Consider the following 23,983-nt stretch of genomic DNA (forward strand, 5'->3'; position numbering starts at 1 on the left):
GAGTTGTCTGAATTTATTAAGGACAAACACAACGTGCACCAGGCCATCAAAAACATGGTGCGTACCATTCGGGTACTATACAATGGTGCCAAGGAAGAAAAAAACGCCTCGAAGAAATCAAGCGTCACCCAGGCAACACAAGTGACACCCCCTCAACATCCAAAGGGCGGTAAACTTGAAAAAAGGAATAGAGAGTGCGCGAACGATTCTTTCGGATGCTCACAGGACGCGAAAAGGCAAAAAGGCCTCTCACCGGCAAAAGGCAAGGGAAACAAAGTTACCAACATCGTGGAAACTGCGGCGCCGGCTCCAATTGACCCAAGGGAGGCAAAGCCTCAAAAAGGGACCAAGGAAGCATGGACCAAGGTTGGTGGAAGGAAAAACACGACGCAGAAAAGAAGATTACGGCCCGAATTAATCATCATCTCCAAAAAAGGGGATATGACTTACGCCGATATCCTTAGGAAGGTCAAATCCGATCCTGAGCTGATGGACCTTGGAGAAAACGTCAGCCGAATCAGACGCTCCCAGAAAGGAGACTTGATGCTGGAGCTGAAGAAGTCTCCGGGCAAAACGGTAGAAAATTTCCTCGGCAAGGTGGAGAAGTCCTTAGGAGAAGAAGCTCAAGTACGGGCCAGAAAGCAGGAGCTTGTCATCGAATGCAAGGACATTGACGAAATCACGACCAAGGAGGATATCCGTGACGCCCTAGAAAAGCAGTTCGGACCACTTGGCTTGCAAGATTCCGCAATCAGGGGACTGAGGAAGGCATACGGAGGCACGCAAACGGCAACTATAAGCTTACCAACTGAAGCAGCGTTCAAACTGCTGGCGGCTGGGAAAGTAAAAATAGGTTGGGTCGTTTGCCGACTCAGGGAGCAGGTATCCCTTAAGCGCTGCTTTAGATGCCTGGAATTCGGCCACATAGCGGCGAAATGCACCGGTGACTGTGACAGGTCAAAATGTTGCAGAAAATGTGGGGGAGAAGGCCATATGTTCAGGGAATGCAAGGCTGAGCCTGAATGCATGCTCTGCAAGGAAAAAAAGGGCGTCGACTGTCGGCACGTTGCAGGCAGCAGCAGATGCCCAGTGTTTAGGCGAGCCTTGAATGCAGTAAAAAAATGAGGTTGATACAAATCAACCTCAACCACTGCGAGGCAGCGCAAGACCTTCTCTCGCAGACCATCTATGAGAAGGGAATCGAAGCTGCCATAATCAGCGAGCCCTATCGCAACAATAAGAGCGGTGCCTGGACTGCAGATGAAACTGGCAAAGCGGCAATATGGGCGTGTGGAAATCAGGCCATTCAAGAAGTGATGGAGTTTCCAGAAGTTGGATTCGTCAGGGCAAAAATAGCTGGTATCTATATTTATAGTTGCTATGCTCCACCAAGCGCGACGATAACAGAATTCGAAGGAATGCTAGGTATGCTAGTCTCGGATGCAAGAAGTCGAAACCCCAAGATCATAGCTGGTGATTTCAACGCGTGGGCCGTGGATTGGGGCAGTCGCACTACGAACACCAGGGGCCGTATCCTGCTCGAGGCTTTCGCGGAGCTAGATTTGGTGCTTGCCAACACGGGAAACGTTTCCACTTTTCGTGGGACAGGGTCGGGCTCAATAGTCGATCTGACATATGTGAGTACCACATTGGCGAGGAGAATGACATGGTTTGTTAGTGAGCATTATACTCACAGCGACCACCAGGTGATTTTCCTCCAGATCGAATATGGGCCATGCGTCGATACGTGTTCCCGTGAGGCTGGAAACCGGGGCTGGTCCGTGAAGGGGCTTGAGGAGGATGCATTCATAGAGATGCTATTGGGAGGCCAAAGTCCCGGTGGTGCGGCTACGGAAAAGGTAGAGCAAATGATGGGACGCATAACAAGAGCATGCGACGCTGCTATGCCGAGGCGACGAGTTCTCGCAAAAAGGCGCTCAAACTATTGGTGGAATGAAGAGATCGCGGTGCTACGGAATGCATGTTTTCGTTCTGCCAACGATCTAGAGCAAGACCAGACTTCGACGAGAAACGGCTAGCATATGTGAACCTTCGAGGTAGGCTTAAGCAGGCTATACGGACCAGCAAGCGAGAATGCTTCAAGGAGCTTTGCACAGAGGCAGACCAAAGCCCCTGGGGAACAGCGTACAGGATAGTTATGAAGAAGATGAGAGGGCGAACACCACAATTGACCTGTCCGCATCTTCTGCTCGATATCGTGACGGCGCTCTTCCCCCCGGATAAAGGGGAGCGCAAACAACACAAGCGAGCACTCGACGTCTACACCATACCTGCGGTAACTGAGGAGGAACTTATGCAAATTTGCCGGAGAATTGGTGATAACAAAGCACCCGGTCTGGATGCTGTTCCCAATAGAGCCCTTAAACTCGCTGTTAAGACCAGACCCGACTGGTTTATCAGCGTGTTTGAGACATGCATGATAGAAGGAATTTTCCCCGATCGGTGGAAGAGGCAAAAACTAGTTTTGCTCCCGAAGCCGAATAAACACCCAGGACACCCTTCATCATACCGACCGATTTGCCTTATCGACACGGCAGGAAAGATGCTCGAAAGGGTCATCTACAACAGACTGCTTCCTATCATCGAATACAAGGATGGGCTATCGGAGCGACAATTTGGATTTCGTCAAGCCCACTCAACCATCGACGCCGTAGACGTTGTTTTGAAGCTGGCTCGAGACGCGATGTCGTCTAAAAAATGCTGTGCCGTAGTGACGTTGGACATCCAAAATGCGTTCAATTCCGCAAGCTGGGAGTGGATAAAAAGTTCACTGGCTAACACGGGTGTCCCTAGTTACTTGACTAAGCTCCTTTCGGAGAGGACACTTTGGTACGACACGGATGAGGGATCCAAGCAGTGCACTGTCACCGCAGGAGTACCACAGGGCTCAGTGTTGGGTCCTCTCCTGTGGAACGTCATGTACAATGGGGTCCTCTCCTGTGGAACGTCATGTACAATGGGGTCCTTGTCCTTCCCGTGCCAAAGGAGGCCACGATAATCGGTTTCGCAGATGATCTAGCTGTGGTTGTCGTCGCGAAAGAATCTGAAGAAGTCGAAATGTACGCTAACGAAACCATTAGCGCCATAAAAGCATGGCTGGAGATGGTTCAGCTTGACCTTGCGGAACAAAAGACGGAGGCGGTCTTGATTACCAATCGTAGGAAGAGAAATACGATTAATATTCGCGTTGGTGGTCACGTCATCACTTCGAAGCCGGTTATCAAATACCTGGGGGTGATGATTGACGCTAAGATCAATTTCAGGGGACATCTGGACTATGCCTGTGAGAAAGCGGCAAATACCAGCGTATCATTAGCGCGGATGATGCCTAACATTGGAGGTCCAAGGTATAGTCGCAGATTACTTGTGGCCGGAGTGGTTCGCTCCACACTATTATACGCGGCACCAGTTTGGGAGGAAGCATTAGTGTGTGAGAGTAATCGTAGGAGAGGAAATATGACTTACCGCTTAGTGGCGCTAAGGGTGTGCAGCGCCTTCAGAACAATATCAGGCGAGGCAGCGTGTGTTATTGCGGGAATGATCCCGATAGACATTCTGGCAAGTGAAAATGAATCCTCTTGAAAAGGATGCAGAACGCCGAAAGGCGGCAAGGCGAGAGTCGCTGGAAAAGTGGCAGAAACGGTGGGATGACTCGCAGAGGGGTCGCTGGACCCACACTTTGATTCCCCGTATTGAAGAGTGGATCCAGCGACGACACGGTGAGATTAACTACCATCTGACGCAATTCCTGTCAGGACATGGCGGTTACAGGAAGTACCTGCACCAATTCAGGCTGGATGATTCTCCCTTGTGTCCTGAATGTGGTTGCACACCTGAGGACCCGGAGCATGTTATGTTCCACTGTCCACGATTTCTCTCAGAAAGGAGGAGTCTGGAAGACTCCCTGAAAACCACTCTAAGCCCGCAGAACATCGTCGGGGAAATGTTGAAATCGGAGGAAAACTGGTGTGCGGTGAACACCGCCATCAAACAAATACAAGAGGAACTGGCAAGAGCGGAGCGCGCAAGGAGGACGCGAAGAACGGAAGGCGTGGTCGCGTAAAGCACAGTCCACCCCGCGAAGTAATGCTTTGCGGCGGTCCCGCGGGGAAGGAAAAAGGAGAAAGTGGGGGTGGTTTTAGTGGGTGAGAATCCCACACGCTGCTGCAACCTGGCGCGGCAGTGTCTTTCTAAGATTTCCACCTCCATCCATAAAAAAAAAAAAAGACAGACAGACAGACAGACAGACAGACGGACAGACAGACATCGAATCGATTCTAATAAGGTTTTGTTTCACACAAAACCTTAAAAAGATGTGTAGAAAATCATCATTCAATTACCAAAATCCAGGACAATGTATACCGATACACCAGTTCTATTTTATTCTTTGGTTTACCGATTTGAGTATGGTCCTAAAATAAACCAAACCAAGATAATTAGAGCAAAATCATAAAGTCTTTAGAAAAAAATATATGCCATATAGGAAATTGTTTAATTGTAATTTCAACAAAATTCAGCCTAATTACAACAAAATCATATTCACAATAATGTTAACGTCACACTTAAATTACAAATAAAATTCTCTTTATTAGTAATGATGGAACCACTCTTGTGATTCATAAGGAATTCGACTCGGCCAGGTAAATATCATACATCTTCAAAAATCTTCTTTCTCTCCATCCTGTATGGAAATTACCTGTAATGAGTAAATTCGGGCCACAACTTTTAAAGAAGTAAATACTTTGTATAAATTAAGTCTGAATGATTATTTATGGACTAACAATACTAGCAGGAGATGTGTCCCAGAATTTAATTAGTGGCTACACCATTTATTAAGAATTTGAAAAAGTCTTCAACGGGAATTGCAATTTGAACTCCAAAGTTCATTCCCTTCATGTAAACTAAGCAAGTCATTAGAGAGTTGCACTTTCAATGATTCACTAGATTAATAATGTCGCAATGCACAATCAGCCCAAGAATGGGAACCAAAATATTATTTAAAAAACCAGAAACAAATTTTGTTTATAGAATTTAATAAGTAGTAATATCATAAAACTATTATAGAATAAATAATTCGGTACAAATAAATTTTGTGTAATTTGTCGATTATAACAATTATTGTGGGGGGCCTCCTCTAACTGTGGCAAGAACATTAGCCCCTTGTTGAGCGATTGCGATTCCTTGAATACCAGCATCACGAACTCGTTGACCCAGTTTTTCCTAAAATGAAAGGGGTTCTCTTAGTCATTGAGCTCTATTTTCATGGAAAATTCACAACTTACCACCGGCTTAAAGATTTTCTTCCATAAACTCCTTGATTCACCTTGTCCGGCGAAGGCAACAAGAAGAATAGTGAATACGACAAAAAGCTTTGTGAAGTTCATTTTGGTTGGATTTGATAGTTATTATGTTAGATTGGAGATCAAAATGAGATGAGATCCTCTGAGGTTTCAAGCTGTACTGATGTTGGAGCTACTCGTCAACAAGGTTTTATAGAAAGAAAACAAATTTTTGATCAAATTGATAGTGACGTAGAGAATGAAAATCCCCCATTTATGGTGGGTCTTTGGAACTCAATTTTGAGTGACTGGTCCATGAGCTTTTTCATGCCGAGGGCTCGTCTTATTAACTTTGGGAATCTCCTGCATTGTTTGAAAATAGTGACGAAAACAATGCAGCAAAGGTGAAGTTTTAAGTTCGGTGAGTTTTTGCTTATTACCACTTTGACTCAGCTGAGCAGAGCTGGTTCCTAGTTCGTGTTAACTAGATTGGTCATTCGATGAATTGCTGGGCGTTTTTGTTGAGTAAGTAGCTGAAACTACTTTAGTTCAGTCTTTGCTTATCGAAAGTTTCAAATATATTTGTAAAGTTCTGATTAGAGAGTACAAATAGGTGAGTCTTTTGTACCACTTTCATTTAAAGAAGTTGCAGGGGGAAGTTTTAATCAAAACTTCGCACTCCTGTGCGAAAACGTCTCCTTTTATTCACATTGCTACCGTGTCTTTTGAACCCATGCCACTAATATATGTAATACTTCTATTGGAAAAGAATCTTGACTTTTTGTTGCTCAAAATGTTCGATATATAATACAGATATACATATGAGGGTAGATCGCCGGTTGTCGAAAAGTGTAGATGTAGTCATAAGTAAGGTGGAGCAATTCATATCATGTTGTTCGCTAGATACCAAAACAGCATAGCATGACTCCACAGAAAAATTTAGACAGATATATGGAGCCAAGTTATGGGTGCAATTGTATACTATTTTTAGTTGGTCATCCGCTTTAGGGTGGCGCTGTTGCCCAGTGACATAATTTAAGCTTGCAGTAACTATCTTAATATTAGTAACATCTACACACTCTTCCTTATTGTGTTGTTTATTTGTCCCTTTGCTATATTGTTGAGTAATGTTTTTAACGTGAGATCGTGACACTGGACGAAGATAAATGTCGAAGATACGATTGCAGGCGTCGAGGGAGCTGTTAGGTTTCTGGAAAAGGATGATCGAGAGAAGGCAAGGTCCCTCGTAAAAATATTATTCAACAATACAGCAAAGAGAAAAATAAATAACACAATAAGGAAGAGCGGATCATTAAGAAACTAAACCAGAAACTAGTTTTTTACCTCAGAACAGATAAAGGTAACAAACTGGTAATACCCCGAACGACTTACGAAGACCTGGCACTCCAGAAACTAAATAACGGCAACTTCCTCAAACTAAAACAAATCCGCTACCAGAGTCGATCAAAAGAGTGGAGAAAATACTAAGTGAATGTGTTGACCTTGCCAAAAACATAGCAGAGTATTATGCATGCCTAATCCCTCTTTGCCTAGGTTCAGAATGCAACCGAAGGTAACGAAACACGGGAACTTATCGCGGACACTAATTCCTCTATCTACAATTTTGCGAAATGGTTATTACAAGAAGTCAACGCTATCGGTGACTATCGCAGCAAATATGCCGTAAAAACAGCCTCCAGGTGGTCGAGAAGCTGAAGGGTGCTAAAATTAGGCAACATCAAATCCTAGTTTCGTTTGATGTGGTAGCCCTTTTTCCGAGTGTATCCGTTAAAGAGGCCCTACACAACTTGGAAACGTGGCTCAACAAACACCGCACCTTAACCAAGGAAAAGAGGGAGAATCGCCAATATACAACGCTAGCGTCAATATGTATGAGTGAAAACTATTTCACCTTCCGGAATGAATACTACAAAACCATCGCAGGCACGGCAATGGGTAACCCACTTTCCCCTCTACTAAGCGAAATGTTCATGGTAGGTCTATAGGAAGCAATGGAACAGCGTGGAATAATGTCCCCTTTTTGGGTTAGATATGTTGATGATGTACAAGCCATCGTGGGCATTCACCATGGAGATGGAGATCAACAAATGGGAGAAATACGATTCCTGGACAACAAAATAATTAGAAACGGGGAGGATTTGGAGTTCGATATATTCAGGACGTCCACAACCATCCAACGAATCATTCCTAGCAGCTTCGATTCATACCAGCATAAATTCGCTATCTTCCACAGCATGGTACCTAGAATGCTAAACATCCCTCTAACCAGATTGAGATATATCAAAGAACTGGCTTATATAAAAGACACCGAGAAAAAGAACGGGTACAGCACCGAGATTATAGACACTATAATAAGGAAGAAACAGACTGTCAATATCACGAAACAATTGACGTCGTTGCTAGGCATCAATGACAAGACAACAATGAGATCGAGCATTACATGCACCTCGTTATAGCCCAGGGTCAGTAATGCGCTTAAAGAATTTAAAATAGAGGCTTTCTCAATAAGCAGACATGCGCAACTTAAAACTCGACTTAGGAACTTAAAGGACACGAAATCCAAGGAGGAAGGAAGCGGGATCTATAGATCACACGGTTGGTAAAAATACGATTCGAGGAACACACCAAAGAAGCGGAACTAGCGGCAAAAAACTTACTACAGCACCTCAAGTCTGCAGTCGCAAAACGCATAGGAGATGCCGGTCATAACATTTCCTGGGACAACGTGGACATTATACAAAAAATACATAAAGTCCACAAGCTGGATGCCGCAGAAAGCTTGGAAATATTTAAACAGAGTAACGCCAGGTTGTTGAGCACCGATATGGGCAACTGTTTATCTAGCTTATTAAGGTGGTATTACAATTTCAGAAAAATTATTTAAATACTAGTTATCACGTTAATTAGTTTAATAGGTTAGGGTATATAAGGGTATAGAGTTAAGTGAAATAAATAATTACAAAACCAGCACTGAAGAAGGACATATGTTGCGCCCGAAACACGTGTTTGCTATCCTTAAATAAAATCTATAGTTAAACTGGAAACTGTTCCTTTTAATAGTGTCTATAAAGCTCGGTACATAATAAAAACAAAACCTTTTAATCTTAAACGATCAGTTCAGTTTGAAATATATATTATTATATTTTATGAAATATATATTTGGTAAAATATATTCACCATTGGTGAGATTCCTCTCGATCAAATTGTGTGTTTACTCCGTTGCGCGGTCAGCTGCTTTATTGATGGTTCAGAATAAGCATTCTCTTGATTCTAGGCTAAGGTCAATTGGCGAATCAAATAAAACTGATGATGATTAGTTTGCATTGATGAAATCATTGATACAAGGACGAAATACCTGCACAAAGTCCCACGACATACATGCGCGATCATTTTTTGCTAGCATACAAATTCAAGCCCGGAGACGAATGTGATCTTGGCTTCTATGATGCTGTGCTCGGAGTGGACTCGGGACGCCTATTAAATCGTATGAATAGTCAATGTTTGGAATTATTTTGTGACACGGTAAGTGCTGGGCCCGCTAGCTGCTGGATCGCATGAATACTTTGGTCCGCGCTGTGCTTGACACGCTCCGTGTTAGATCGTATGAATAGAGCTTCAAGCGGTTTCCGTCTAATTATTGAGGTTACAGTTCTATTGGAAGTGACCAGTTTTCGGATAAGTTTTTATTTAGAAAATTCATTGCTTGCTAGGATGTGTACGTGCTGAACATAGTTTATTAGAGGCAATTTGAAGCTATCGACGTGACTTTGGCATAATATACGAGGAAAACATTTGCATTGTTTGGTGAATGAAGCTCGAGACTTTAACTTTATTCACCAAACAATTGGATTTCCAAACTGCCCGCAATGTCAATATAAGCTTGAGAAGGATGATCTTTTAAGCTACCATCAAATCCTCCACATCACAAGACACAGGACATTTTGAACCTCATGTGGACTCCAAGCATTTTGTGATTCATAGTCTGGACGCCCTTTACATGTGTCCTGTTTTTTGCGAATTTTTAAGTATCGGCTCAGTCACCAAAGCCATACTCTGAATGTTTGTCTGCGCTTTTTCGGGAAATGATTGTGTTCATTTCCACGAAATTGGGTGGAATTGGGTGTATCTGAATGCAGTGAGTAACAACATTCATCATCTCTATACAAGCAAAAGCAAACAAACGCTTAATTACAGTAATAGCGAGGGTAATGCACTATATTTAGTGAAAAGAAGTCCATTGAAATCAGGTACCATATTGGTGTAAAAATTAGTGAAGAAAATTATAAGAAAGAGAATAACGAAAGCATACATCCTAATCGGGCGTATTAGAAGAAGTGTCTACCAAAGTACGACAATGAGACGAAGAGTAGAAGCTGAAATATAAATAACCAAAACCGATTTTGTTCATAAAATTCAATAAATAGTATATTTTTTTCAAATTAGAATAAATAGTTTTGTACATTATGTTTTTTTTAATTAATCTATCACAGCAGTTATTGTGGTGGGCCACCTCTAACTGTGGCTAGAACATTGGCCCCTTGTTGAGCGATTGCGATTCCTTGAATACCAGCATCACGAACTCGTTGACCCAGTTTTTCCTAGAATGAAAGGGTTTCTTTTAGTCATTGAACTCTATTTTCATGGAAAATTCGCAACTTACCACCGGCTTAAAGATTTTCTTCCACAAACTCCTTGATTCACTTTGTCCGGCGAAGGCAACAAGAAGAATAGTGAATACGACAAAAAGCTTTGTGAAGTTCATTTTGGTTGGATTTGATAGTTATTAGATTGAAGGTTGAACTGAGTTGAGATACTTTGAGATTTCAAGCTGAACTGATGCTGGATGCTAGCCGTCAATAAGCTTTTATAGAGAAAATTATAACGAGTATAATGATGGTGAGTTAAAAGATAAAAATCCCCGACTTTCTGTGTCTGCAGAACTCTATTTTGAGTCAGTGTATGGCGGTTTTTATCTCGTTGGGGGTCTTAATCGAATTTTGGGAACCTCCTGCATTGTTTATAAACAATCATTAGTATTAACCAGTTGGTAAAAAGTGGGAAAGTTTAACATTGGATGGTTTTCTATGATTTGGAGATGTGCGTTAATCTGAAGTTAATTTTTTGAATGTAAGCATCAAAGCAAAATGTTGTTTAAAGTTTTTTAGAGTATTTGACGGATTCATTGTAGTTAATAAGGATTTCTATTTATATTCTCGCTAATTAGTTGTACTCTCTTAAAGTGAGTTATAGCTGTACACATTGAATTTTTTCTTGGTTGTAAATAAACTTTGATTTTTGTACCATCTGAAGGCACACATTTGTAATGAATTTTAGGTTGAACTGAATTTTCATATAGAATCTGTCGCCCTGGTATCTAGGAGGTGTCTGATTTAGAACTGATTGTAAAGCCAGGATTTTAGGGAAGAAACCCCGGGCTCAGGTTGAAAATTATGTGGATATGCTCGAAATTGCAAAATTAATGTAATTAGTTTGGTTATTATGCTTATTGTCATCCGAACAAGACAAGAGAAATGAAATTTCTCAGTACATATATAGGAAAATTATGTACGCACCTAGCTTATGAGAAACATATTAAGCTAGCTAATGTTCTGACAAAATGTAATCGAATGTTGATTCCTTTCATACTGATTTTTATAAATTTATCCTGCTGAGCACATCTTTATGAATTTGACTGTATATGAGACTCCATATTACCTTGAATTCCCCAAGTTCATAATGCAAGCCACCGTCAGACTTGTGAACATTGTACATTTTAGATTCAATTTACGGTAAAGGTTGAACTCTTAGCATCATCTCTAGGAGGGTTGAGCAGTTTATGAAACGGTAGGAGGAGGTCCCTACTTTTCAGGCCTGATAGAAACTCGCGCTGGTCACCCACCTTAAAAAATGATGGCCCCTTAAAGTGAGGTTTTCCGATATTATCGAAGTTCGGTGAAGTTCGAGGATGAGAATGAAGAGGATATGTAGAAGAAAAAGGAAGGCTGCTTCTTCCTAATCTTTTTAGAGAATTGTGTGGTGCCCCATCTAAAAGCTATGGCGCCTCAAAATGGAGCTATTTTCATTTTCAAAACGATAGAGTTAAACTGAACTTGAACCTTATCCCCGCAGGTGGATGTTGATATGAAGGACGAAATCGTGGCGATCACTTCCCCTAAAGAAGTTATGGCGCTTCAAATAGAAGGTATTTCAATATCATCATGGTAAAGTTAGTCCCATCCCTGTGGAGATAGGAAAAAGAACAGTACGCATGAGGCAGAAGAAGGTCTCTCCTTCCTAATACTGGAAGTATTATATTGGTCACCCCTCGTGGAAAGATAATGGCTATTTTCGTTTTATGCATAAGCTTACTGGTAGGACAGCCCACTCTATAAGCCACTTTGCATATCGTGACGATGATGGCCGTAATTTTATACATGATTCGATGGGTTTTCTAGGGGCTGTAGAAAAGCAGGACCCTTTTTTCTGCCTGAATAGACTGGTTGTCTTCTTTCCCATTTGACAAACGACGGAGAGGGGATGACCGGTGAGATTTTTCAATGCGGTTTGAGAGAGAAGACCCTTCACTTCTCTATTCACACTCTTATTTACCCCTGTGAGGATAGGGCTTACAATTAAACCTCGCTGTTTTGACATGAAAGTAGCCCCAGCGTTTTGGCTTTTTAAGGGGAGTGACTACCACAATTCTTTAACGGGTTTAAAAAGGGGGACCTTTATCTTTCTTTTATATATCCTTTCCATCTTTTCCTCTCACGAGGTAACTTTCTCTAACTTTACCGCGGTAATATCAAAAGAAACCCACTTCGAGACGTTACAACTTTTTAAATGGGGTTGGTTGCCCTGAATTTACTACCCTTCATAAACTTTCGACCCTTCAGAGGAAGGGGCCTTTACCTTTGCCCAATTTACTTTACCAGGTGAAAGCAGATATTATTTCCTGTGGGTATCATTCACATTATACACCAGATATTGATAGATTGATAGATTTTCAAGAAGTTCTCATTGGCACCCAACTTCTCGCCAAGGCAACCTCCTAAAAATTAGTTAAGAAGCACTAAACATTTTAAAACTTAATCAGGATGGACCCTTAAAAATAACCGAAGTCGATATAAAATATAGCTGGCGAAACAGCAAAATAAGAAAACAAAAAATATACTATTTGGCAAGTCGCATAGGACTGAAAAGCTAGCTTACCCGAAGAAGAAATCTGACAGCTGGCAATGGAAGGGTTTGTGAATTTTTTATATATGCATTTTTGATTGCATTTTTTCATTAAGCTATTCAGCAGCTAGCGTGTCCAGCACCGTATGTGTCGAACACAAACGAATTTTTCCATACATTTAGTATGAGATGGATCCGCACAGGACAGGTCAGAATTCTTGTAAAGAATATTTTTCCCTGGACTGGAAGCTGTCCCAGTATGGAAATTGAAACGCTATTCCAGTGGAAGCGAAGAAGCATAGACAGAGTTTTTTAGGAATTATTCTGTTGAAATGTACCTCTAAAGAATTCAAGCATAATTCTCGCAAATTTAAAGGGATGTGTAGAGTGCAATGGGAACTCCTATTTGGTCTGTAATTTCAAAAAGATAGAAGTGTTGTGATAAATTCTTTTCTCTTTCAAAAATGGGTAGTTGCATTTATCGATACCAATTTTACATAGATTTATTTTTAATTAGTTAGTTTTGATGACATTATTGATGCAAGAATAAAATAGTTGCATAAAGTCTCATTGGGATGCGCGGAACGGCGAACATGCCCAATTACTTTTTTCCACCCATTCTCCCACTCGAGAGGCGAGTGTTCTTGGTTCCTACCATGCCATGTTTGATACTCTCCGTGCTAGATCTGGAACGTCTACTGCTGGATCGTATGAATACTCTTTGTATGGAACAATGCTTTGCTCGGCAGTGCTGGACATCGTTAATCGATTTTAATAATGTTTTGTTATACATAAAACTATAAAAACTGAACTCTCATGTGCTGTGGAAGTCTGAAACTGGTTTACTCATGACATTTACCTCTTATTTGTGGAAACCGAAGTCTGATTAAAATTGGTTCACTATTGTCTGTTTGTTTGAGACCCCATCTGGCGATCTGTCTGGCTGTCTATCTGCTACACGTGCTTTTTTAAGAAACGGATATAGCTATTGACACGAAATTCGGGGGAAAAGTTGGAACTATGAACTCCCATGAATGCTGTGAATGAAGTAAAATAAAAATAGTCATGCGTGTGTGGTGTTGCCCGGGGGCTACAAAGTGGTCCCCTATTTCTTCGGCCCATTCCTAGAAATTATTCGAAATTCCGAATTCGGATTCTTTTTATTCGCTCCTGAAGAAAACATATCCATCGTCTATTACCATTTCATTGAAGATAAAAATAATTTAAAACTTCTTTTAATGTAATTTATTTACATGCTTATTAATAAAATAAATAAAGATTTTAAAATGACAAGAAACATATTCGTACATTCTAAATTTACATAATTTTTAACAGTCTTTATTATAATCAGGTTTTTATGACGACTTAACACCGCCCATCGATCCAGTCCCAAATGGATTTTCGCTTGATGATCAACTTATCCCTGTCCGGGAGCAATTGCTGGACCACCCCGAAGAGTTGCCAAAACATTTGCTCCTTGTTGGGCAATAGCAATACCTTTGATGGTTGCATCCCGAATTCTTTGGCCTGCTCTCTCCTGTAATAATAGAAATCAATTAGATTCCGAAATTAGTTTCATAAATAATTGAAAAAGGTCCTATATCGTTGGGTAAAACTTACCACTGGCTTGAAGAGTTTCTTCCATAAACTGCGTGATTCACTTTGACCGGCGAATGCAACAAGAAGAATTGTGAAGACGATGAGAAGCTTTGAGAAATTCATTTTCTTTGGTAGTTGATTGCGGATTTGCTTGAGAGCTAGTTAAGATGCTTGAAGATGTGATGCTAGACTGATACTTGAGCAATCTCTTTTGCAAGCTTTTATAGAACCATTCAATCTTTCGCGAAGATAACGCAAGCGGAATGGGAAAAGTCCCACAGTTCAGTTTTGGATAATCAGTCGCGATGATTAATTATCTCATAGGTTATCAGTTTTGTGAACTTCGGAATTCCCGGATGAAATTTGGTACTGAGATATTTCTAATTCAGTTTTTCTTAAAACGATTTTTTCATTAAGTTCGCCTTATCATTTTGTTGGTTTTTACTTTTACCTTGAGGAGAATTTACGGATTCTGGTTGATAGTCGGTGTTATAGGAACTATATAGCGGCATCTTCTTAATATTATGTTGCTTGCCTACTTAGTTTCGTGTGCGTAAAATATTCTGGACAATTTCATTAGATATTCCAAATGACAAAGGTGACGGCTACTGTTCAGTGTTTGGAGTCGTATACAAATTGTGGAGGATTGTGATTGGGATTCACTCCTTTATGGCTTATAGAACATCTGGATAGTCTCTTATCACCAAAATTTTAATTTCTTAACTGATGAGAATAACGCGATTAAGAGTTTATGAAGTGTACAATTGAGTGGCTTTATATCGATTATTGATATTACGTGCACATGGTCATTGTTTGACTGGAAGTACATTTAGGCGAACTCGTTTCTGGGGGATAAATAATTGGTCCGATTTTCCTGGTTAATGGTAGATCGGCTGCCCATTGTTGTAAAATCGTATCATGCTTTTGGGTCCTCGATTGAGAAGTAACGGTCTATGTATGGAATGTGCCAAAGATGGTTCAGACCGATAAAAGGATGGCTTCAAATTGGCATTGTAGCACTTCAAGAAATATTATGGTAGCGCTAGGGAAAACCGCAAGTATAAAGTTATTTCGCGTTTTAAGCCGCCAATATTAGAAACCCCAATAATAAAAAAAACCTGCATTTCGTTTTTGCGTTCCACAACTGGTGTTGTTTGTAATTGAGATATCAAGGAACGTAGAGAAAAATTTACCGCAGTGTTATCCGCCCTGTTGCCCTCTGCGGTTCTGAGTGATAGCTGACTATAAAAGACAATGAGCGGCGGTAACGGAGACGAAAATACTGTGTTGAGGAGTATGAAGATATCCCCGATCAATATGGGATTGCACCGATCGTGGAAAAATTGGGATTGTATGGCTATGTAATGGGCGCTAAGGAGAATTCACTTGTCAAAATTGGTTTGAACATCAAAGTCGATGGAAGATGATCTTTTGTCGACGACCCGGATGGCCGAAACAACGATGACTTGATTTGATGGATACTGATTTCTTTGACCGAGGCGAATGGCGTATCCCTTCAAGGCGTGTTGACTCCATATCTGAACGGGCCAAAGCTGAAGAAGAAGAATGAAGAAGCAGGTCCACTGTTGAAGTTTGAACCAATGATCTAAAGATTAGGTTTGTAAAGGATAAAAGAGCAAGTTAAGAATATCACAATATCTCTGTTCGCACCAACAGGAGAAAAATACGTTGCTTGCTTTTGCGGGAATTGCAAAGCTGAAATAGGCTGGGAAAATTTTACTGGGTGAAAAATAGGTAAAAACCCACAACACAATGAAACTAGATACAGTGTTTAGAAATTTTGTCATTGTACACGCGTATAAATCATTGAGATCAATATGAACTTTTTGCTCTGAAGTAGGGGCGTTAACGAGAACAGAAGCCAATATTACTGTATTTTAGCGAAGGATACTATGCAATATTTTTGGACCAACAAAGCGAAGCTCCTCAATCAAGTCATCAGTTCGATTGCTAATGTTGAAATGGATAGCGAACATAAAGATATTGATTGCAGTGGGAAGGTGGATGAATTTGCACGAAAGGGATACGAAATTCAAATGGTGGTCAATGTCGTCAGATGGGACGGTAATTTGAACATTATGCTGGACTACCTTTCTGTTTTTATATTGTAATTGTGGTGCTTTCTTGCCAGTCAGATGGTGTTCTACCTTCCTGAATAACCCGATTAAAGAATTCACTGAGCCACAGTATTGGGTTCCAGCTTTTGGGAAAGTACGTTAATGTAATTTCGAGAAAACTGATAGCTTACATGTGCTGAATATAATAAGAATTGGGCCACAAATACGATTACTTTGTCTAGCGCTTGAGGAAAAGAAATATGGATGTATAAATATGAAAATTGCTGTGATGGGGTGACCTCTTATTTAAAATTAATCAATGATTACTTAATAGCAGTTGATGGGGAATGTCGGTATTATTAGTGCACATTCAGGTATTCTATTTATTTAATAGTATGGAATTCGAATTGATATTAGGTTAAAACGAATATAACTAATAAAATCATTATGAGGCTCCATTCTTGCGCTTCCTTCGTTGGATGAGTATGCGAGGCTAACATGCGATTATAGTAACAATAATATAACGCGGAGGAAGAGAGTGAACAGGAAATTGTGACGGTTAGCCCTCCTTGAAAAGTTATGGCTAAAAAATGGGGTGCTTTTGATATCATAACAGCAGGGTTTAATTTTGAACTTTACCCTCAAGAGTATTGGGAGGGTATGGAGGGTGAAACGGGAGGTTTTTCTCTTTAGCTCGGATAAAAAATAGCGGCGACCACCAAGTTGCGACGCCTTAAAATATTCAATATGGAAAAGTTTGATTTGCCAATATCATCAATGAAGGGGAAGCGGTAAGGCAGCTACTTAAGAGGAAGAGAAAGATGCCCTTCTCCAGTTTCATTGATTATTATAGGCGTCACCCTCCCTAAAAATATACGGAGCTTCAAAAAGGCGAAGGCAATTGCTGCGATTGGACAGACTTGTGAAGCCCCCCATCTCGTGGAGTGATAAGGGCGACACGAAACAAGGTTATTTGTGATCTATGTGAGGTTACAATCATCGTAGAAATGTTGCAAAAGAGGCGTGTTCAATGGTGTGGACATTCCTTTCATTACAAAAAACGAGTACTCCTAAGAATTGTTCGTTCAAATACTTGTAGGAAAACCATTTGTAACTAAAACAAAAAATATTAAAATCGGTCTACTGTCTGTCTGTCCGTCCGTCTGTCTGCCTGTCACACTTTATATCCCAGAAACAGGTACTCCTACTGGTATGAAATTTGGTAGAGAGGTGGGACTTGTGAATCCCCATCCCAACATAGTCCACATTGAGCTTAAGGGGGGGGGGGCCCTCATACGCGTAATAGGACGGTGTAATTTTTTTTTCACTGAGTATAGTCGTGTAGCATATCAAATGATAGGCCTCGGTTAGTAGCCGATATTAGTTTTGACATTGGTTACAAAGGGGAAGAGTGCGGGGGTCCGAAAAGGGTCAGTTACTTCGATGACCCGTTCTCAAAACTACCCAACTCAACTATCTAAAAAAATGTGGTGGTCCATGGACATGGTATCAAGACCCCAAAATACTCTCCATATCGATACCGGTTTAAATAAAGTTAATAATATTATATTACCATATTTGTTATAAGTATATTTTGTAGAAAATGACTGGGAACCTCCCTTAAGATTATCATAGAATCCTTAACTTTTGCAGTGACTTAGGCTTTACTATGGAGCATGATGTCAACTTCGGTGGAAATCGCACACAAAGTTATAATAGATGAAAGTTATTACAGTTGGTCAAATTTATTGCATTCTAAGCAATACACAAAACTTTTCATGCCTGAAGCGTTAAGCTTCCGGTATCCTAACTTGTTTAAGGTTTTATGCAAAACAAAACTTTACTGTCTGTCACTCGCCCTTTTCATAAAAAACGGCACATTAATTTGAACGAAATTTGGTAGACATATGGGAATTATGAAATCCTATACATAGTGTGAGTGGCATGAATTTGTGTGCTACTCATACCTGCAAAAGGGGCTGATTTATTTTTCCTCCAAATATATTCAGGCGTTTATCAAATGAGTTGTACTTTTCAAGCAACTTCAATATTGGCTGCAAAGTTAAGGTGAGATATGTAGTGCTCATTTTTAGAAACTACCTAATCGAAATATCTGAAAAGGATAATGCGTCTATATAATGGGGGCTGGGCTCAAAATACATCCTATTCCAATATTTATCTAAATGAACTTAATAATGGTATACTCGTAATACAATCAATTGATTATTAAGTTGGACGAATTAATATTTTAAAAATAGTAGCAAAATGATTTTATTTTTACTTCAATTTTATAAGCTAACTTTCCATGAATATATCCGGTATATTCATGAATTAATCACCCCATCGATTAGACTTGTGACCTGCTTTTCAATAGCGGCTTCCTTGTTTCGACATAAACTGTCTCACACTGTCTGTTTATATTTCCTCCGCATGGAATCATCGAGCAACCAAATATTCTTACATAAAAAATCCAGAAAACCTTTGGTTACCTGAAACACGAAGCTCTTGGTTTCGAATTGTTCAATGGCCCGTGGAGAAAACATTTCCTTTGCATATTGCCACTTGACTCAAGATAAAAGAACTCAAACCTTTTGTTTTTAATTAAATTTATTTATAAGCTTATTGATAAAATAAATAACGAGTTTTAAAATGACAAGACACACATTCTAAATTTACACAGTCTTTAAAATAATCTCATATGGCGATCAAATATCTCTTGCCGATCCCCTCCCACATAAATAATAAACTTATCCTTGTCCGGGGGGAATTGCTGGGCCACCACGAACTGTTGCCAGTACATTAGCTCCTTGTTGGGCAATAGCAATACCTTTGATGGTTGCATCACGAATTCTTTGGCCTGCTCTTTCCTGTAAAAATATATATTAATTAGTTTTGAAAACTAACTTAAAAAATAATTACCACTTACCACTGGCTTGAAGAGCTTCTTCCATAAACTACGTGATTCACTTTGACCGGCGAATGCAACAAGAAGAATTGTGAAGACGATGAGAAGCTTTGAGAAATTCATTTTCTTTGGTAGTTGATTGCGGATTTACTTGAGAGCTAGTTAAGATACTTCGAGATGTGATGCTAGACTGATACTTGAGCGATCTTTTTTGCAAGCTTTTATAGAACCATTCAACCTCCGACGAAGATAACGCCAGCGGAATGGGAAAACTCCCGCAATTTGGATTCAGATGATTAATTACTTTATAGGTTATCAGTTTGGTGAACTATGGGATTCCCGAATGAAATTCAGTGTTGAGATATTTCAACTTTGGTTTTTCCTGAAATTTTCTTTCCATCAAGTTTACCTTATCTAGGGGTTAGGGCCTGAACCTATCGAATGTCATGTGCCATTTGTAATTACTAAGTGATTTGCATGATGGACAAAAGGCAATCGAAATTGACTAAGGTTAACTAAGACGGCAGAGCTATTCCGAGAAGGCTCGTCCGCAAATAATGCAACTCCGAAGTATCCCATCGACATACGGTTACACACCGCTGTGCTAGCCAGAGGGTTGGGAGAGCCTTTTTGGACACTACAGTTCCTCTCCCGTCATTAGTAAAGATTCAACGTGTTCTGTTTGCGATACGGTCCAAAGCGCCGCGCGGAAATAAAATCGATAATATGCAGCAGCCAAAGGATAAAATCAACATCCGTTTTGGAAAATTCTAGAGCCTAAATACTGCCAGACGCACTACCGCAAAAGAAACAAATATACCACAAAGTTTATCTGGTTGAAAAGCAGGAAGACTTGTAGAAGTATTTTGGATATTCTGATTAGCGGTAACTCATCAGCTGGGATATGTCCAGAATAGGAATTCTACAAAATAATGCCTGTCCATTCTGTTGGAAGCGGAAGCTTCGAAACATTCCTTACATGAGCGCCCCCTACGAACGTATCAGACATCAGATTTTTGGTCGTGGTATACTCCAGTTACACCGGGTAGCCTCACATTCAATGAAGGAAATCCCGTGGAACATAAATGAATGGCGTAGAATGAACCACTATGGAGTTGTCACAGACATCGATATTTCAGTATTTTAAAATAATATCATGCTATAGTTCCTTGTAATTCAGATATCACTGATGAAGGGAACAAGTGGTTTCCGAACTATCGGTATTTAAAAGAATAAATATCTACACCAGCGAAAAAGAAAAAACAAGTTTTTTATTATTTCAAATAATCAATCGCTGGAAACACCGCATAATTACACTCAGATCATGATGTCGGTCTATGTAACGATTAAGGAATAACGATCTACAAAGTCAAGCATAACATGTTTTAGGCCGGGAAAACAGCATATATATCTGATGAGATTGCACGGCATAGAATTAATATTCTAGCGCTTCGAGATATAAGATGAAACGACTAAGGGGGCCTGCAGGTATAATATTATTATATTATTTCCCTCCTCCGACTTTACCTCAATCTAGTCCTCCTTAACACTCTTCAATTCTTTTGTCAGAAACATCCTTGAATATAGCTGTGTAGTACCGCATCCGTGATTGCCGCGCTTTTAAAGCTGTACAACGCAAATTCACGCGGACCCTCTTTTACAAAAAGAACCTCCCACAGGTTGATTATCCGTCACGACTCCGCACCCTAAATCTCCCCTCCCTACGGCAACGCCGTATCTTTCTTGATATGTGTACTCTTTTCAAACTATGCAAATGTCTGATGGCCTGCTCCGCCAACTCGGATAACGATCCTAAATATCGCAGTCGAAAGGAGATGCCAATCCGTTGAGGAAAAAGATAAAAAAAATCGACATCTGGAAGTAACGTTGAACCGAAGAGACAGTTTGGTGATGACTACGTAGAAAAGGTATGAAGCTTTTATTCGTAACGAGGAAAATTGGACATCATATTGATGTAATGGCGAAAAAGCCTTTGTGTAGTACTTGAACAAAATGTAAAATTTAAAATAGAATTTCCTTTTTTAATTTAATTTTTGCTTCATAGTTTTTAACTGAACACACTGTAAGTAAATCTCGGAATGGGAATTAGAAAGCGTGTATTGGGGAAGCCATAGGGTTCCCAAATGGAAAAAAAGAAAAAATGTTATAGATTAGCAAATGCACTTCCTCATCAGATTGTCACTGGACAAGGCAAATAAAATGTTACACTTGCCACAAAGCCGCAGACACAACCGCACTAACATGATGGTGAAAATAGGGGTTTTCCGATCAGTAAACAAATGCGTGCATTATCTGAAATCAAAAAAGGGAAAGCAGGGAAAGTTTCACTAGGCAATACGTAGCTAAATAATTACAACATGTCGAAACGAGATGGAGTTGCCAATAATATGGTTCTATTTTCCAAGAAATCATTAGCAATAAATTTCGAAATAAGTCAATACAATAGTTTTTTGACTCCTTTTCGATCCCAGTGATTTAGTATTTACTGCTTAAAGGTTTTTAGTTAATTGTTGTCGATTGATTGTCTCGTATATTAGCTTGGAGCTAATTTACAATTTCGTTGCAATTAAAGGAAGCAGCCATTCATTCAAAATATTTCCTTTCTTCTCAATGGCTATAAAGTGTATAAGTTATAGTGGATTCACTTTTAGTAGGAATCTGTTCTTTATAAAACCCAATTTTTAATTTCTGCAAGTACAAAGCTTCACTTACCAATTCCAAGCTCGATCCGTTAATTGAGGAAGGGAGGTTTCCAAATCTTTTGTTCCTAGCAATTCCTTTGAATCTTCTGATATCCATATAAAATCGGCAGCTTTTCGTCAATGAATTAAAACATTGAAAACACCAGAGAACAAAAAATAGTGTTTATGAGAACATTAACAAGATTTTTAATTTATTTAAAAGACACAACACAAAGAAATTTACTATGTCTAAAAGACCTGATATCTGACGTATCTAGCACACATTTCACTACTCTGACTAGTTCTCAGCAAATCGCATTTTGAATAACACATCACTAATATCACTACTGGAAATAAATGGGAAGGATAATTCACTCGTAATTTCTACGTTCACTCTTTGCACGACACTTTTTTTTTAATTTTTAGAAAATTAACCACCATCAACACATCGCGATGTTGTTTAAATCCTTGAATCAACTGAAGACAAGAAAAATTAACTTTTTGTAAAACCCCCGTTCCATTATCACTATTCAGTTAATACTGGCGTTGAAAAATATAAGACAGAGCTCCTAACATACCATCAATATTATTTTTCTACTAAAGTATAAAGATAAGTAAAACACATGTGTTTCCCCCGCCACAATTGTAACCAATTATAATCCAGTATAAAATTATTAAAAAAATCAAAGATTTTTTTGTTTTTTTTGATTTGCTTATCTTCATTGAGTTATACCACGCCCCACTCCAAATACTGAATTGAAGTATAAATCGGACAAGGTGAAAGGTTTAGTACTATTGACTGCCAAAGATGAAGTTCCTTTCTTGTTCCTAAGTAGCTTACAAGCTGGCATTTATTGTATGTAAATTTCGCAGTAATATTGACATGAGAGATCAAGCTAAGTTCTACGTAAGAATCATACGAGACGATGGTTTTTAAGTAAATTCCAAAATGTTCATATCTGCGATGACGATCAGATAGATCTTGTACTTTACAAAGAAATTAGAGACATTACGAACTATGAATTTCACTTCGGACGTTTGCAAGAGCTAATTACGAGCCTATGGGGTTAGAAAAAAGGCAACTCACATAGTTGCTCAGAACATACATATAATACATATGAGCAAATGATAGCAATTTGTTTAAATTTTTTTTTCACTTTTCGGAGAGCAACTATTTCTTATAATAAACGGGTCGAGTAAACGCCTTTTTGCCTACCTCCAAATGAATACCTTTATTGTTCAAAAAAGAAACAAATCTAAAATAATTCTAGATAGTTTATTAAATTAGAATAAATAACTAAAAATAAATTTAGAACAATTAGTCTATCTTATCCATATTAAATATCATTGCGGTGGGCCCCCTCTGATTGTAGCAAGAACATTGGCACCTTGTTGAGCGATTGCAATTCCTTGAATACCAGCATCACGAACTCGTTGACCCAATTTTTCCTAGGAGGAAAGGATTGATTTTAGTCATTCAATTCACCTTTCATTAAAAATGCAGAACTCACCACTGGCTTAAAGATTTTCTTCCATAAACTTCTTGATTCACCTTGGCCGGCGAACGCAACAAGAAGAATAGTGAATACAACGAAAAGCTTTGTGAAGTTCATTTTGGTTAGATTTTATAGCTACTATGTACATATAATAGATTGAAGGTTGAATTGAGATAAGATACTTTGAGATTTCAAGCTGAACTGATGCTGGGTGCTGCTCGTTAATAAGCTTTTATAGAAAGCAAACATATAAGTAGCACCTTAACAGTGAGGTAGGAAATAAAAATCCCCAATTTTCGATGTTTCTATGGAACTCTGTTTTGAGTCAATGAACGACGGTTTTTACCTCGCTGGGGTTCTAATCGAAGTTTGCAATTATGAGCATTGTTCGTTTGGTTGACATGGGGAAAGTTTAATATTTAAGGAGTTTGTACGAAATGTCTAGCGTGCTTTCATGTGGAGCGGAGCAGTGTGTGTGTGTGTGTGTGTATGGTGGGGGAGAAGCTACAGCTTCTGAGCACTCAGGCCGTGTTGGCCCATTGTACTCGCCTCCCCCGTCTAACGGAATATTCCGGATTCGTTAACGTATCGCAGGATTTCCGTTAGTGAATGTGATGCTACCCGTCGTAATTGGAGGACATCGGCACCAAAGATCTGATGCCTGATGCGTCCATAGGCGGGGCATTCACATAGGAAATGCTCC

At 39.7% G+C, this 23,983-nt stretch overlaps 5 protein-coding genes across 5 annotated transcripts; all 5 read right to left on the reverse strand.

Moving 5' to 3' along the window:
* Positions 1 to 5,018: 5,018 nt before the first annotated feature.
* On the reverse strand, positions 5,019 to 5,484 carry LOC119658400 (cecropin-like peptide 1). The gene is made up of 2 exons (XM_038065788.1): positions 5,304 to 5,484; positions 5,019 to 5,241 (listed from the first exon to the last, which is right to left on the reverse strand). The coding sequence occupies exons 1-2, from the start codon at positions 5,403 to 5,405 to the stop codon at positions 5,137 to 5,139; spliced, it is 207 nt and encodes a 68-aa protein (XP_037921716.1). The 5' UTR covers positions 5,406 to 5,484; the 3' UTR covers positions 5,019 to 5,136.
* Positions 5,485 to 9,796: 4,312 nt separating this feature from the next.
* LOC119658399 (cecropin-like peptide 1) lies at positions 9,797 to 10,171 on the reverse strand. The gene is made up of 2 exons (XM_038065787.1): positions 9,982 to 10,171; positions 9,797 to 9,919 (listed from the first exon to the last, which is right to left on the reverse strand). Exons 1-2 carry the CDS (start codon positions 10,081 to 10,083, stop codon positions 9,815 to 9,817), a joined length of 207 nt encoding a protein of 68 aa, XP_037921715.1. The 5' UTR covers positions 10,084 to 10,171; the 3' UTR covers positions 9,797 to 9,814.
* Positions 10,172 to 13,730: 3,559 nt separating this feature from the next.
* On the reverse strand, positions 13,731 to 14,307 carry LOC119658395 (cecropin-like peptide 1). The gene is made up of 2 exons (XM_038065784.1): positions 14,121 to 14,307; positions 13,731 to 14,037 (listed from the first exon to the last, which is right to left on the reverse strand). Exons 1-2 carry the CDS (start codon positions 14,220 to 14,222, stop codon positions 13,918 to 13,920), a joined length of 222 nt encoding a protein of 73 aa, XP_037921712.1. The 5' UTR covers positions 14,223 to 14,307; the 3' UTR covers positions 13,731 to 13,917.
* Positions 14,308 to 18,772: 4,465 nt separating this feature from the next.
* Positions 18,773 to 19,289, reverse strand: LOC119658396 (cecropin-like peptide 1). The gene is made up of 2 exons (XM_038065785.1): positions 19,104 to 19,289; positions 18,773 to 19,044 (listed from the first exon to the last, which is right to left on the reverse strand). Exons 1-2 carry the CDS (start codon positions 19,203 to 19,205, stop codon positions 18,925 to 18,927), a joined length of 222 nt encoding a protein of 73 aa, XP_037921713.1. The 5' UTR covers positions 19,206 to 19,289; the 3' UTR covers positions 18,773 to 18,924.
* Positions 19,290 to 23,041: 3,752 nt separating this feature from the next.
* Positions 23,042 to 23,471, reverse strand: LOC119658402 (cecropin-like peptide 1). Its single transcript, XM_038065791.1, has 2 exons — positions 23,296 to 23,471; positions 23,042 to 23,233 (listed from the first exon to the last, which is right to left on the reverse strand). Exons 1-2 carry the CDS (start codon positions 23,395 to 23,397, stop codon positions 23,129 to 23,131), a joined length of 207 nt encoding a protein of 68 aa, XP_037921719.1. The 5' UTR covers positions 23,398 to 23,471; the 3' UTR covers positions 23,042 to 23,128.
* Positions 23,472 to 23,983: the final 512 nt, after the last annotated feature.

Source organism: Hermetia illucens, chromosome 5, assembly GCF_905115235.1.
Source record: "Hermetia illucens chromosome 5, iHerIll2.2.curated.20191125, whole genome shotgun sequence".
In the NCBI taxonomy this organism is placed as follows: Eukaryota; Metazoa; Arthropoda; class Insecta; order Diptera; family Stratiomyidae; genus Hermetia; species Hermetia illucens.